This window comes from Aotus nancymaae, unplaced genomic scaffold (genome assembly GCF_030222135.1).
Source record: "Aotus nancymaae isolate 86718 unplaced genomic scaffold, 86718_ANA_hifiasm-v0.15.2.pri h1tg000155l, whole genome shotgun sequence".
Taxonomy (NCBI): domain Eukaryota; kingdom Metazoa; phylum Chordata; class Mammalia; order Primates; family Aotidae; genus Aotus; species Aotus nancymaae.
The window spans coordinates 907,110-923,002 of NW_026988570.1; the positions used below are offsets into that span (position 1 = coordinate 907,110).

Sequence of the window (15,893 nt, forward strand, 5' to 3'; positions counted from 1 at the left end):
TGTTGGCTATGCTGGTTTCAAACTCCTGACCTCAAGTGATCTTCCCGCCTTGGCCTCCCAAAATGCTAGGATTACTAGCATGAACCACTGCACTTGGCCTTCTTTTCTTATTTTAAACAATTGCATCAAAGTGAACTTATCTCCAATTTTTGTGTTCTTTATTACATGTGAAAAGATTAAGCCTGATAGAAACTGTGGATTTTTACATTATGAAAAAGCACATCAGCTTTGTTAGTTTTGTTTATCATTATGCTTGGAACTTGTTGATGAGTACAGATTGTTGTGTCCTGTGTTCTCTGGCAGAGAACCTATGCCCCCTCACGTTTCCGTGTTATGGGGAGGACTGATCACCTACTGATTTTTTCCTTTGCAAAGGACATGGGTCTTTGACTTACTTATTGCATGATAATTATGAAGGAAGGAATAAGGAAATATTTCTTGAGGCTAAGTTGCTTTGCCATTTATTTATAGGACTGCATGGTTAAACCTTTGCTGTCTTTTGTCCTCATATTTAAAGCTCAGGATGAAATGGTCCTCATTGGCAAATGGTTTTCATTTTGTTTTGTCCAGATTTATTCTCTTTTTGTTTTCATATATATAATGTGGAGGAGTACAGAATTTCTGCCAACGACTAGTTACAAAATTTTTGGCATTTCTTTATGCTTTCTTTAATTTGCTGATGTGTTAAATGAGAACACTGGACTGTGCATTGTAGGAATAGTTGCAATTGGGGTTAACTTTTTGTGGCTTTTGGGCTGTTCTTTTTTTATTAGATAAATATCAAATCCCTGTTGTGAGCTAGGCATGATGCCAGGTTTCCCACATATACCCTAAACAAGACAGACTGTTCTTCTGGAATTGACTGTCGTGGGGGAGACAAATAAATAATATTTGATACATGTATTATGATAGATGAAGGGTAGAGGTTCATTGGAGCATATAACAGGGTTGGCTAACCTGAGACACACTGAAAGAATGAAGATTAAACAGATCCATGCATGGTACAAAGAGCCATCCTCATCAGGCAGTTTCTACTTTCTCATAACTCCAGGCCTTACGAATCTGATCATTGTAGCAGGGACATTCTTATTGACTGTGGGACTTTGTGTATTTGTGTATGTTATATTTTGGTTGAAGTTTTAGGTAAAATAGTTCCTATTTTATTTGTTGCTTTGATTTCACCAGGTTTTTTATAATATGTATGAGTTGAGCTATTTTTTATTTGAATGCTTCACAAGCAGACCTCTCTCAATAACATTCAGTTTTAAAAATCACTTTATTGCTACCTATATTTAGTTTTTATGTAGAAATCAACTCTGTTTATGTAAGTGAATTGATAAATGTGTAAGTTTTTTAGCATAGGAAAATAGCCATTGCCATTTATAGAGTTACAGTTTATTAGCTGATAGTCAATGCCCATGTGAAGTAGCTGGGGCAGCAAAGATTATGCCAGGGGAAATTAAAGAAGAGTGACTTGTAGAAAACTGCTTTATGTAGTTGTATTAGTTAGAAGTTAGGCTCACTGTTGTAACAGAACGGCCTCAAAAGATACAATGGCTCAAACACAATAAGAATGTTTGTCTTGCTTATATAATGAGGCTTAGCCGATAAACAGGCCACACAGTTATTCAGGGACCCAGGTTGATGGAGGATGCTTATGTAACAGGGCTTAGCAGGTAAACAGGCCACACAGTTATTCAGGGCCCCAGGTTGATGGAGGATCTTCTGTCTTCGGTTTCAAGATTGCCATTGGTTGACTGTATTCCAGTCAGGTTGAAGGGGCAAAGAGCCTGGAGGAGCAGCTGCAGGACTGGACTGGTCCTGGAAGTGATGACAGTGACTTCCTTTTATAATTAACTCAGTCAAAGGGTCACACCTAACTTCAGAGGAGGCAGGAGTATGTATGTAGTCTGCCTCTGGGTTCAGGAGAAAGAGGAGAACAAAGATTTTTCAGAGTAGCTATTTGTCTCTGCCATAGAATTGTTAGATAGTTTACTGTAGATGGACTGTAAATAAATGTTTGTTTAGTTCTAACATTTGACTGATATTGGGTTGATCCTTTGAGACTTGGCATATTGTGGATATGCCTAAAGTTTCTTATTCCACCAGAGGTGTGATGTAATCTGTGTTCTTACAGAAGTAGGAGAGGGAAGGAAACTATCGTTAAAATTAGTACTTAGGAGCCCGGGCACCATACTAGATGTTTGCATATATTAATATGATTTCATTTTATCTTCACAGTGACCTAGAAGAAAGATATTTAACTAATGACTTTCCAGATTAAAAAATGAGTTTTGATGGCTTCCCTCAGTTTCCATAATTGGTAGGGCTGATTTCTGAATCCTTTAAGTTGATCATTTGACAGGAATGCATTTATGACTTTTGTCTTTTCTTTTGGGGTTACTTTTCAGTTTGACTTTGAAGGATCACTTTCCCCTGTCATTGCGCCCAAAAAAGCAAGGCCTTCTGAGACGGGATCTGAAGATGTAAGCACTATTATTTCTTGCTAATATAAATTAATTTATGGATTCTCATACTGGCCTCTCACTTCTGTGGTATTCCTATCAATTCCTCTATTCCGGCACCTTTCATTTTATTTATTTTAATACTGAATGATAATTATTTTGAAGAGTGGGATCTGTTACATTTTCTATGGTCTTTAATGATTATCTAAACATTAATATATGTATTGCTGCATGATTTCAGTTTAGGTTTGTAGACATTTTATTACCAACTGATTACCTGAAATGACAGCATTTATCTTTTTTATGCAGTGTTTTTTAAATTAAAGTTCTCAATCATATCAGGTTCCACTGTATATTCTTAAGTGGCCCAAATATATTTTTTTAAATCGTGGTGTAATTTACAAGAATGAAATCCTCACATCTTAAGTTTACAGTTTGATCAGTCTTAATGTATGCACACTCATATAACCCACACTTCTTTAAAGACACAGAATATTTTCATAACTCCATAAAATTTCCTTGTGCTGTTTTTAATCAGCTTTGTCCTCTTTTTCTAGCAATCACTGATCTGCATTCTGTCACCATATCTTAGTTATACCTGTTCTAGAACTTGATGTAAATGAAATAATAGAGTATGTAATCTTTGGTATAAGATTTCTTTTATTCAGCATAATGCTCTTGAGATTCATTCATATTGCTACACACCAGTAGTTTGTGTCTTTTTATTGCTAAGCAGTATAAATATACCATAGTTTGTTTATCTACCCTTCTGCTGGTAGATTATCTAGGCTATTTCTGTTTTTTTTTTTTTTGTCAGTCTTATGAATAAAGCAAGCTACTACTAACATTCACTATCAAGTCTTTGTGGACATATATTTTCTTTTTTTTTCTTTTTTCTTTTTGAGTCAGAGTCTTGCTCTGTCACGCAAGCTGGAGTGTGGTGGCATGATCTCGGCTTACCGCAACCTCTGCCTCCCGAGTTCAGGCAATTCTCATGCCTCAGCCTCCCCAGTAGCTGGAATTATAGGTGTGTGCCACCACACTTGGCTAATTTTTGTAATTTTAGTAGACACGGGGTTTCGCCATGTTGTCCAGGCTGGTCTCAAACTCTTGGCCTAAGTAATCTGCTCACCTTGGCCTCCCAGAGTGCTGGGATTACAGGTGTGAGCCACCATGCCCAGCCTGTGGACATGTATTTTCATTTCTTTTTTTTTTGTTTTTTTTTTTGAGAGGGAGTCTTGCCTTGTCACCCAGGCTGGAGTGCAGTGGTGCAATCTCGTCTCAGTGCAACTTCCGCCTCCCAGTGATTCTCTTGCCTCAGCCTCCCAAGTAGCTAGGATTACAGACTCGCACCACCATACCCAGCTAATTTTTGTATTTTTAGTAGAGATGGAGTTTCACCATGTTGGTCAGGTTGGTCTTGAACTTCTGACCTCGTTATCTGCCTGCCTCAGCCTCCCAAACTGCTGGAATTACAGGCATGAACCACTGTGCCCGGCCTCTTTATGTTTTGTTTTTTAAGAGATATGGTCTTACTCTGTTGCCTAGGCTGGACTGCAGTGATGCTATCATAGGTTACTGTAACCTCGAACTCCTAGGCTCAAGCCATCCTCCTACCTCAGCCTCTGAGTAGCTAGGACTACAGGTTTGCACCATCATGCCTGGCTAATTTTTAAATTTTTTTGTTAGAGACAAGGTCTTAATATAAAATGTTGTTCAGGCTGGTCTCAAACTCCTGGACTCAAGCAGTCCTCCTGCCCTTACCCCCCAAGTGCTGCGATTATAGGTGTGAATATTAATTTCTTTTTCTTTTCTTTTCTTTTCTTTTCTTTTCTTTTCTTTCTTTCTTTCTTTCTTTCTTTCTTTCTTTCTTTCTTTCTTTCTTTCTTTCTTTCTCTCTCTCTCTTTCTTTCTTTCTTTGTTTTCTTCTTTCTTTTCTTTCTTTCTTTCCTTTCTTTCGAGATGGAGTCTTGCTCTATCGCCAAGCTGGAGTGCAGTGGCACAATCTTGGCTTACTGCAACCTTTGCCTCCTGGGTTCAAGTGATTCCCCTGCCTCAGCCTCCCTAGTAGCTGGGACTACAGGTGCGTGCCACCATGCCCAGCTAATTTTTTGTATTTTAGTAGACATGGGGTTTCACCATGTTGGCCAGGATGGTCTTAAACTCCTTACCTCATGATCTGCCTGCCTTGGCCTCCCAAAGTGCTGGGATTACAGGTGTGAGCCACTGTGCCTGGCCTTAATTTCCTTTAAATTAAAATTTATGCCTATAATTTTTAATTTCTTAAAATTAAAATTCATGCCTATAATTTTTAATTTCTTTTAATTTCTTTTAAATTAAAATTCACACCTGTAATCGCAGCACTTTTTGGGGTAGGGGCAGGAAGACTGCTTGAACTCAGGAGTTTGAGACCAGTCTGGGCAACATATAATAAGATCTTGTCTCTACCAAAAAAATTTAAAAATTAGCCAAGCATGATGGCGTATACCTGTAGTCCCAGCTACCTGGAGGCTGAGGTAGGAGGATGGTAAGCACTCTTTCATGTGCTCATTAGCTGCTTATGTATCTTTTTGTGAAGTTTCTGTTCAAGTCTTTACTTACTTTTTATTAAGTTTTAAAAAATGCGTAAGCTGTTGAAGTTCATGTACATGTTCTAGACATGAGTTCTTGACCATATTTTCCCTTAGTATGTGGCTTAACAGTGTCTTTGATGAGCAGAATTTTTTATTTTGATTATCCAGTTTATTAGTTTTTTCTCTTATGGTTAATTCTTTATATCTAGTCCAAGAATTTTTAAGTCAGAATAACACACTGTATTAAGCCTTATAAAAACACCAGTAAATTCCAAGATCTGGAAATAGCATAAACCACATTCTCTGAATCAAATTCAGTAAATCACAAGTAGAACCAAAATAGACTGAATATTTGGAAAATGTAGTACACAGTCTGAATATAAAAATCAGTTATTATTAGATTATATTATTAGCCCTGGCATCTTATATATGTAGGAAAGATGAATTCACCAGCTGAATGCAGGTGGACCTTCCCTCTTACCAAAACATAGCTCAGTGTAGTGGCCACTAACATGCCATCTACTTTTCCTATAAAACCTAGCCTGAGATAATCTTAAATTTTCTCTCTCAATCTCTACCTAAATAGTAGAGTCTTTCTCCCGTTGTCTTTTCTAAAAGGACATGACAAGATTTTTTTAAAAAATGGTTTTTAAAGGTGGCTTGCCTTAATGTTTGTAACTGGCATCTGGAAATTGTGTGCTATTTTATAATTCCTTCATTCTTAGTATTTTTTTTTTTAAATATATACTGTTAGATCGCCTTAATGTGAAAATGAAACTTGAATTGTTTTAAGTGAATTTTCTTTTCTAATGGTATTTTAAGGAGGTATTTTTAAAAATTAATATTCTTTTTATTCTTCTCAGGACTGGGAATATTTACTAAATTCAGATTACCACCAGAATGTTGAGTCTCATCTTTTGAACAGAGCCTTATGTTTGAGTTCTTCAGAAGTTTCACAGATGAAGGATGAGGGTTTTTCACAAAATCTCAGTCTGGATTCTTCTACACTTCTCTTTACTCACATACCTGCAATTTTTTTCGTTCTTCACCTGGTGTATGAGGAGCTTAAGTTGAATACTCTAATGGGAGAAGGAATTTGTTCACTTGTTGAGCTTCTCGTTCAGTTGGCAAGGTAAATTTGTTTGTAGGTTAGAAACTGCCAGGATGTCCTTAGATGGCTATCTTTTCCATGATATCATATAGGGACTTTGTAAATAAGTTTCTGAAGTCTACCTTCTCAGAAAACTAGGGCATCTCCTGTAAACCACAGAGTTGTTTGAAGATACTGGTTATGTAAGGGCCTGTGGGCTGTGCAGGTATTTTTAGTGTTTGTCCTGAGATTACTGGAAGGTCATGAAAAAATGGAGATGACCTACTCAGATTTTCTTTTTTTTCTTTTCTTTTTTTTTTTTAAGGGTTTCACCATGTTGGTCAGGCTGGTCTTGAACTCCCGACCTCAGGTGATCTGCCCGCCTCGGCCTCCAAAGTGCTTGGATTACAGGCGTGAGCCACAGTGCCCGGCCTCAGATTTTCATTTTGACAGGATGACTGGCTACACTGTGGTGGGAGTTCTAGAATAATATCTGCTGTTTTATAATACCCACATTCAAATAGTGCTTTATAGTTGACAAAATCATAGTTTACATATAAAGTCTCAAGGTAAGATTCCTATTTTAGTGATGAGGATACTTGCCTAAATTTGTTTCTAAGAATATGGGTATTCGATAATTGTAGACTCATTTTGCTATGCTGTCCTTGTTGCAATCTGAGGTCGTTCCTGTCTTTGAGGCACTCATAGTAGATCTACAGTAAGATAGTTGCAATATGTTTCAACACCTTTCAATAGGTTTGAAGCATCTTGTGTATGGCTCTGAATTCTAGGGTCATACTTATGTTTTGTTTGAGCCTTTATGGCCTTTGGTGATAAAGAAGTTGAATTTGAATTGAAATGTCAACCTCTGAGTTAAGACATAGTATATTTTCTAATTTCTGTTATCTTTTTTGAGATCTTGAAATTCAACCCTGAGACATGGCAATTTTAATTAATGGTAAATTTCACTTAGGATGTCATTACTATCATGAAAATTCTTTTGCAATTAAGTAATTTCCAAACTGTAATCATGGCTTTCTGAAATAAGTAACATGATATTTTATGTTTTTTTTGAAGGAAAATTTGTATTGTTTTAATTATTTTTATGTACAGAAAACTCAACAGTGTACGTTTAACCCAGTTTCGTGGCAAGTTCTTTAGCTTTTGCCTTTTCGAGCTTGGCAATGCAAGCCACAGACTTGGGACCCAGGACATTGCCTCCCCAGTGACGGCGGATCTCATCATATCTGTCATTGTAATTGGTGCGGATAGCTTCCACCAGCTTAGCCAAAGCACCTTTGTCTTCCAAGTTAACCTGTGTGAAGGCGAGAGTGCTGCAGGTCTTCATGTGGACTAGATGTACCAGTTTTGCCTTCCCCTTGATAATGCAGTAAGGGACTCCCATTTTACGACACAGGGCAGGCAAGAAGACAACCAGCTCAATGGGATCCATGTTGTGTGCAATCACCACCAGCTGAGCTTTCTTGTTCTCCACCAAGGTGGTGACAGTGTTAACTCCTGCTCGAGGGACAGGTGGTCTCTTAATGGGGACGTCCCCTTTGCCAGCCGCTTTCTTCTTGGCCGGGGCCAACAGCCTCTGCTTCTTCTCTTGCTTTGTCTCTGGTCTATGCTTGTGGGCCAGCTTAGGCAGCTGAGTAGCTGTTTGGCGGTCCAGAGCCTGGGTAAACTGGTTAATTGCAGGAGGCACTTTTAGCCGTTTATAGAGGATGGCTGTCTGCCGCTGCAACCTAATATAGCGGGGCCATTTCACAAAGCGAGTGAGATCTCTTTTGGGCTGAATGTCCTGTCCAGTGCCAAAATTCTTAGGCCTTTTCTCAAACAGGGGATTCACCAGTTTCTTAGCCTCCTGTTCTTCACGACAGCAGGGGCCGGAGCCACCTTCTTCCCCTTGGCCTTCTTTCCTTTCGGCATCTTGGGCGGGAAGAGAGAGAAAGGGAAGGGAATTGTCCATATTTTATGTTTTATCAGTTTTTTTTTTTTTTTAACATACTTTATCTTATTTAATCTTTTTTTGTTGCGGTGGGGGGGGACTCTCTGTCACCCAGGCTGGAGTGCAGTGGCGTGACCTCGGCTCACTGCAACCTCTGCCTCCCGGTTTAAGCAATTTTCCGCCTCAACCTCCCAAGTAGCTGGGACTATAGGTGCCCGCCACCACACCTGGCTAATTTTTTGTATTTTTAGTAGAGACAGGGGTTTCACCATCTTGGCCAGGCTGGTCTTGAACTCCTGACCTCATGATCCGCCCGCCTTGGCCTCCCAAAGTGCTGGGATTACAGAGGTGAGCCACCGTGCCCGGCCCATCTTATTTAATCTTTAAAACTTCAGAATAAGTTAGCCGGTATTGCCCCATTTTCTAGAAGAAAATACTGAGGTTTATTAGACATGACTTACTGAAGATCACACAGCTAATAAATAGCAGAGGGGGAACTAGCTCACGGTGCTTTTACTCTAGTTTTACCTCCACAAAATTTAGCAAAAAGAGATTGGGTTGCATTTGTCACTCTGGGCACTTTAAAGTCCAAAAATACAATAAAGAGACTCTAGATTTGGTTATCTTCTTTCTCATAAGTAAGTTTTTAAATTGAAAGTTTTAACTAATGAATCCTTCCAACTCTGCTGGGAGAAAGTGCTATAATACCTTCTTTTTTACATGCTCTTACTGTTTTAGGGACTTAAAATTGGGACCTTATGTAGATCATTACTATAGAGACTACCCAACGCTTGTCAGAACTACTGGACAAGTGTGCACAATTGATCCAGGTAAGTCATCGTGCTTTTAAAGATTTCCTGAACAGTGTGGTGACATTTGCTTGTATCTTTCTCAGTGAAGAGCAGAGGATGTATTTCTTACCATTGGCTTCTAAGTCAGGGGCAGTGTCTTTCCACCAGGCAGATTTTAGTTTGTAATGCTTGTTTTCTGACACATAGTAAGCCATAATATCTTCAGTGTATAGTGAAAATTTTACTCATCCCTAAGGTTCAGACTTGCAAAAGTTTAGAAACAGCTTCCTGTGCCAAGGATGCTTTTAACCTAGACTTGTACTGTCCAGTTAGTAGCCACTAGCCATATGCTACTTAAATTCAATTAAAATAAAACATGTATTTCCTCAGTGCACTAGCTGCATTTTGAGAGCTCAGTAGCCACATGGGGCTAGTGCCACCATATTGCACAGTGCAGATTGAGATACAGAACATTTCCATCACCACTGTACTGTCTTAGACCCTCAGCTAAAGGAACTGAAAGTTAGGGCCCACCGAAAAATTTTGGTTAGGGTTTTTTTTTTTTTGGACACCGGGCCTCTCACTATGCCTTAGCCTCCTGAGTATCTGGGATTACAGGCTTGTGCCACCATCCTGGCTCATTTTTGTATTTTTGTAATGATGAGGTTTCACCATGTTGGCCAGACTGATCTCGAACTCCTGACCTCAAGTGATCCACCTGCCTTGGCCTCCCAAAGGGCTGAGATTACAGGTGTTAACCACTGCCCCAGGCCTTTGGTTAGATTCTTTATATGCCTTGGGAAAATAATTTGCTAAATTTCCATCCAGGTTGGGATAAATAGAAGTCATTTATATTCTACATTTAATAACATAATCACTTATTTACTGTGGCAGAAAACATGAAGCATTTTGGAGGGTATGAGAAAATGTTATTCTAATTGTTTCAAAATGATAGGTAACTGTTGATCATCTTCCCTTTAAAATAATGTTGTCTTAATGTAATTTTGTATCTATTTATCTAATTTTAAAGGTCAAACAGGATTTATGCATCATCCATCATTTTTTACTTCTGAGCCACCAAGTATTTATCAGTGGGTGAGTTCTTGTCTGAAGGGTGAAGGAATGCCACCTTATCCTTACCTCCCTGGAATCTGTGAAAGAAGCAGACTAGTAGTGTTGGTATGTATGTGGAGTGTTACTACCTATCTTCTTTTCCTTTTAAAATTTAGTTTTAAAAATTATACCTAAGGTTAAGTTTTTCTTTCTGTGTATATTTCTGTGAATTTCAGTATGTGTATAGATTCATGTAATTACTACAATTAGGATATAGAACATTTGTATCACCCTTAAACATTTCTCTCATGATTTTGAGATAAATCCAAGTTGTTTCCTATATTAGCAGTTCATTGCATTCTGTGGCTGATTAGTAGTTTATTGCATGGATGTGCCATAGTTGGTTTTTCATTCAAGATAATTGGGTTGATCACCGAAGCGGGAGCAGCCAAGATGAAGTTCAGTCCCTTTGTGACTTCTGGCTAATGCAAGAATCGCAAAAGGCATTTCAATGCACCTTCCCACATTCGCAGGAAGATTATGTCCTCCCCTCTTTCCAAAGAGCTGAGACAGAAGTACAACGTGCAGTCCATGCCCATCCGAAAGGATGTTGAAGTTCAGGTTGTACGAGGACACTATAAAGGTCAGCCGATTGGCAAAGCAGTCCAGGTTTGCAGGAAGAAATATGTAATGTACATTGAACGGGTGCAGCGGGAAAAGGCTAAAGGCACAACTGCCCACGTAGGCATTCACCCCAGCAAGGTGGTTACCACTAGGCTAAAACTGGACAAAGACCGCAAAAAGATCCTTGAACAGAAAGCCAAATCTTGCCAAGTAGGAAAGGAAAAGGGTAAATACCAGGAAGAAACAATTGAGAAGATGCAGGAATAAAGTAATCTTATATACGAGCTTTGATTAAAACTTGAAACGAGGAAAAAAAAAGGATGATTGGGTTGATTCCAGTTTTTAGCAATTGTAAATACAGATGCTCTCAGCATTCATGTTCAGGCTTTTATGTGAATATGAGTTTTTCTTTCTCTAGGACAGGTACCTAGGAGTAGGATTGATGGGTTATATAGTAAGTTTGTATTTTGTTTTTAAAGAAACTTGGCTGTTTTCCAAAGTGGCTCTTCCATTTTACATTTTTACCAGCTATATTTAAGAGATCATTTACCTGCATTCTTGTCAGTATTTGGTATTGTCACTATTTTTTATTTTTATCTTTTTGAGAGTTGTGTAGTTATACCTCATTGTGGTTTTAATTTACATTTTCCTAATGGCTAATGATGTTTTGAGGGTTCTAGATATGAGGTTTTGTCAGACAGGTAGTTTGCAGATATTTTCTTCTAGTTTCTACCTTGTCTTGTCTCGTCATTCTCTTTATATGTCAAAGAGTGACAGTGTTTAATTTTGATGAAGCTAGTTTATCAGTATTTTTCTTTAGTGGATGTTGCTTTTAGTGTCATGTCAAAGAATTCTTTGTTTAACTTTAGGTTTTGAAGATTTTCTCCTGGGTTTCTTTGTGTGTTTTACATTTAGATCTCTAATCCATTTTGTTAATTTTTTATAATTTGTCAGGTTTTAGGTCAAGGTTTTTATTACTTCATTTGGATATCCAGTTCTTCCAGCTCTATTTTTTGAGAAGACTATCATTTCTCTATTGCGTTTGCACTTTTGTCAAAAGTCAATTAGGCCATATTCTTGTGTCTATTTCTGGACTTTCTATTCTGGTTGATTGATCTTTGTGGCTGTCTACACTGTAATTACTGTATCTTTATAGTAAGTCTTAAAACTGATTAGCATTACTCCTTCCTTCATTACTCTTCTTGCCTTTTCATACTGATTTTATTTTTATTTTTATTTTTTGAGACTGAGTCTCGCTCTGTCACCTAGGCTAGATAGAATACAGTGGCATGATCTCAGCTCACTGCAACATCTGCCTTCTGAGTTCAAGCAATTCTCCTGCCTCAGCCTCCCAAATAGCTGGGATTATAGAACCCTGCCACCACGCTTGGCTAATTTTTTGTATTTTTAGTAGATATGGGGTTTTACCATATTGGCCAGGCTGGTCTCGAACTCCCCACCTCAGCCTCTGAAAGTGCTGGGATTACAGGTGTGAGCCACCACCCCTGGCCCATACTGATTTTATGAACATCTTGTCTATCGCTACAAAAAAAAAATCCTGCTGAAATTTTTTTCAAAGAAACACATCTTTATTTTTATTATTTTTTGTTCACCTTTACCTTGATCTGAAAATTTCATGATTTATTAATTTTTAGATAATAGTTTGTTAATACATGCCCAACATCAAACTTCACATAGAACCAAAGGGCTGTCACAGTTGATAAGGTATGTTTCTTGGCACACCTGTTCTTCAGTCTCCCCATCCTGGAGCAACCTGCTCATGTCTTCCCAGGCTTGCAGGAGAACCATATGCTTTTGCTCCTTCTCTCAAATGTTGGTAGATTGTAAATGTCTTTGCCCTCTGCCCTTCTTTTTCTTTACTCTATGCTTTGCTCTGCTTCATGGTGAGAAGTGCTTCAGAGCCCTCCATCACTCCAAAACAGACATATAGAATGGTGATTCTGTTTAAAAAGCACAGATATTTTACTGATAGCAAAATATATATAACATAATGTTTCTCATTGAAATTATTGTTATTATTTTTTGGGATTGAGTCACTCTGTCACCCAGGCTGGAATGCAGCGGCACCATCTCAACTCACTGTACCCTTCGCCGCCGCCTGGGTTCAAGTGATTCTTCTGCCTCAGCCTCCTGAGTAGCCGGGATTACAAGTGTGAGCCATCACGTCTGGCTAATTTTTCTATTTCTAGTAGAAATGGGATTTCACCATGTTGGCCAGGCTGGTCTTGAACTCCTGACCTCAGGTGATCCGCCTGCCTTGGCCTCTCAAAGTCTTGGGATTACAGATATGAGCCACTGCACTCAGCCTGAAATTATTTTTGAGTGTACAATCCAGTGGCATTGAATACATTCACATTGTTATGTAGCCATCACCACTGTCTATACCCAAGACTTTTTCATCATCCTTAACATAAACTCTGTGCCTATTAAACAGTGACTCCCCATTCCCCTTCCTCCCAGGCCCTAGTAGTTCTGTTTCTTATGAATTTCTTTCTTATAAGTACCTCATATTATGGGAATCATACAACATTTGTCCCTCTGTATCTAGCTTATTTCACTTAACATACTGTTTTCAAGGTTTATCCATATTGTAGCATCTATCAAAATTACATTCTTTTAAAGGCAATATTCTATACAGTATTCCACTGTATGGCTACACCACAGTTTATCATTTCATCTGATGATGGACACTTGGCTTGTTTCCACCTTCTGGCTATTGTGAATAGTGCTGCTGTGAACCATGGGTATACAAATATCTGTTCAAGTCTCTGCTTTCATTTCTTTTGAACATATACCTAGTGGTGGAATTGCTGGGCCATATGGTAGATAGTTTGATGTATAACTTTTTCAGGAACTGCTAAACTCATTTTCATAGTGGCTGTACCATTTTACATCCTTACCAGCAATGCAGGAGGAAGGGTTCCAATTTCTCCACAGTCTTGCCAACACATATTATTTTCTATTTTTTAAAAATTATAGCCATCCTAGTACTTATGAACTGATACTTCGTTGTTTTGATCTGCATCCTTAATGATTAGTGATGTTGAGCATATTTTCATCTGTTTATTGGCCATTTATGTATCTTCTTTGAAGAAATATCTCTGCAAATCCTTTGTGTATTTTAAAATGGTTTTTTTCTTGTTGAGTTAGGCATTTTTAAAAAATATACATATATATTTTTAAAGATGGGTTTTCACCATGTTGGCCAGGCTAGCCTTGAACTCCTGACCTCAGGTGATCCACCTGCCTCGGCCTCCCAAAGTGCTGGGGTTACAGGCGTGAGCCACTGCGCCTGGCGAGTTTAGGCATTTTTATACTGTAGATACTAATGTATCAAATATATGATTTGCAAATATTTTTTCCCATTCTATCGTTTTTCTGCAAATGTCTTTTCAGTAAAACTGGCTTCAGTACTCAGTTTATCTCTCTGGCCTTTCATCTCAGTTTTATCCTCTTGGTATTTCTTTTAAACTGTCAGCTCACAGATTTATTTATAAAATATAAATTTATTTATCAAAATATTCTAAAAAATATCAAATAGAAGCCCTTATTGATAGGGTTTTGGTTTTGTCATTATGAATTTTATTGGGCTTTTTTTGTTTTTTTGGAGAGAGGTCTTACTCTGTCACCCAGACTGGCGTGATCATGGCTCACTTCAGGCTTGCCCTCGGCTCAAACAATCTTCCCACCTCAATCTCCCGAGTATCTGGGACCACAGGTGCACACCATCACACCTGGCTAATTTTTGTATTTTTAGTAGGGATGGGGTTTGCCATGCTGCCCAGGCTGTTCTTGAACTCCTGACCTCAAGTGATAATTTTTTTTATGTGGTGTATAGCTAATGAGACATTTGTAGTAACCTTCTAGCTCATGGTGGCTCTTTTCTATTGAGTCACTTGTGTATGTGGAGATGGCATTGTCTATGTACCATTTGCTGAAATGAGGGAAAGGAAGGAAGTGAGATAACATTTATTGGGAGCCTGTTGTCTTCAAGGAACTTTATGTATGTTTTCTCATTTAGTAGAGAAACCTGATGTACTTTTGTGTTTGTGTTATATGCTGAATATTTTAACTCTTTTGAGAGAGTTTTTCCTTTGTCTTATCTTTTTCTTTTCCTCTTCAAAGCAAATACCACTTCCTAGGTAGTGAGAGAGCACTATTCGATACCTGTTGGAATGACTGAAAAATAAGTTTTGGTGAGGATATGGAGCAATCGAAACTCTCATACATTACTGGGGGGACTGCAAAAATGACACAGCACTTTGGAAAACTGTTTGGCAGTTTCTTGTGAAGTTAAACACATTTACTGTAAGACAAAGAAATCCTAACTCTTTGGTATTTACTCAAGAGAAATGAAAACAACCTGCACAAAGACCCACATGTGTGTGAATGTTTAGAGCAACTTTGGTCATAATGGCCACAAACTGGAACCAAATGTTCACCAGTTTTTGAGTACGTAGTTTGGTACATCTGTTTAATGGAATACTACTCAGCATAAAAAGGAAGAAACTAGTGATCCTTGGAGAGATGTGGATGAATTTCAAAGACATTATGCTAAGTTAAAGAAATACTACAAAAAAAGACTACATATCATATGATTCATGTATGTGATATTGTAGGATAGACAAAACAGTAGAGCAAGAAAGCAGATGAGTTGTTTCCAGTGCTGAGTGTAGGAGGAAAAGATTGACTACAAAGAGAAGAAGGGAACTTTTTGGTGTGATGAAAATAGTCTGTATTGTGAGCGTGGTAGTGTTATGTGATATAACATTTTTTGAAATTCATAGAACTGTACACCTAAGATGGATGAATTAGGCTATGTTATATTTATTTTCTAGTTATACTTCAGTTATGTAGCTGGGTGTGGTGGCTCATACCTGTAATCCCAGCACTTTGGGAAGCTGAGGCAGGAGGATTGCTTGAGGTCATGAGTTCGAGTCCAGCCTGGGCAACACAACGAGACTCTGTTTCTACAAAAAAATTAAAATAATAATTTAAAAGAATTAGCTGGATGTGGTGGTGCATGCATGTAGTCCTAGCTACTTTGGAGGCTGAGACAGGAGGATTGCTTGAGCCAAGGAGTTTGAGGCTGCAGTGAGCTGTGATTGTACCACTGCACTCCAGCCTGGGTGACAAAGTGAGATGCTGTCTCTGAAAAGTGAAAAATAATGTTTATTTTCTTCTTTTGCAGAGTATTGCACTGTACATACTTGGTGATGAGAGCTCTGTTTCTGATGAATCCTCACAATATTTAACCAAAATAACTATAGGTAAGTTGGTGTAATGTTAGGTTTCTGGAAACAACTTTTTGTAAATGTCAGTATC

At 38.3% G+C, this 15,893-nt stretch overlaps 1 protein-coding gene and 1 pseudogene across 2 annotated transcripts in view; both read left to right on the forward strand.

The window, feature by feature from the left end:
• The window catches only part of ANAPC1 (anaphase promoting complex subunit 1), a 119,280-nt gene that overhangs the window by 43,842 nt on the left and 59,545 nt on the right, over positions 1–15,893 (forward strand). For both annotated transcript variants that reach the window (XM_064371653.1, XM_064371654.1), the window contains 5 exons: positions 2,412–2,486; positions 5,902–6,170; positions 8,818–8,909; positions 9,901–10,049; positions 15,760–15,838. In XM_064371653.1, the coding sequence (XP_064227723.1) occupies positions 2,412–2,486; positions 5,902–6,170; positions 8,818–8,909; positions 9,901–10,049; positions 15,760–15,838 (664 nt within the window). The remainder of the gene's footprint in view (positions 1–2,411; positions 2,487–5,901; positions 6,171–8,817; positions 8,910–9,900; positions 10,050–15,759; positions 15,839–15,893) is intronic.
• LOC105715801 (large ribosomal subunit protein uL24-like) lies at positions 10,206–11,080 on the forward strand (annotated as a pseudogene).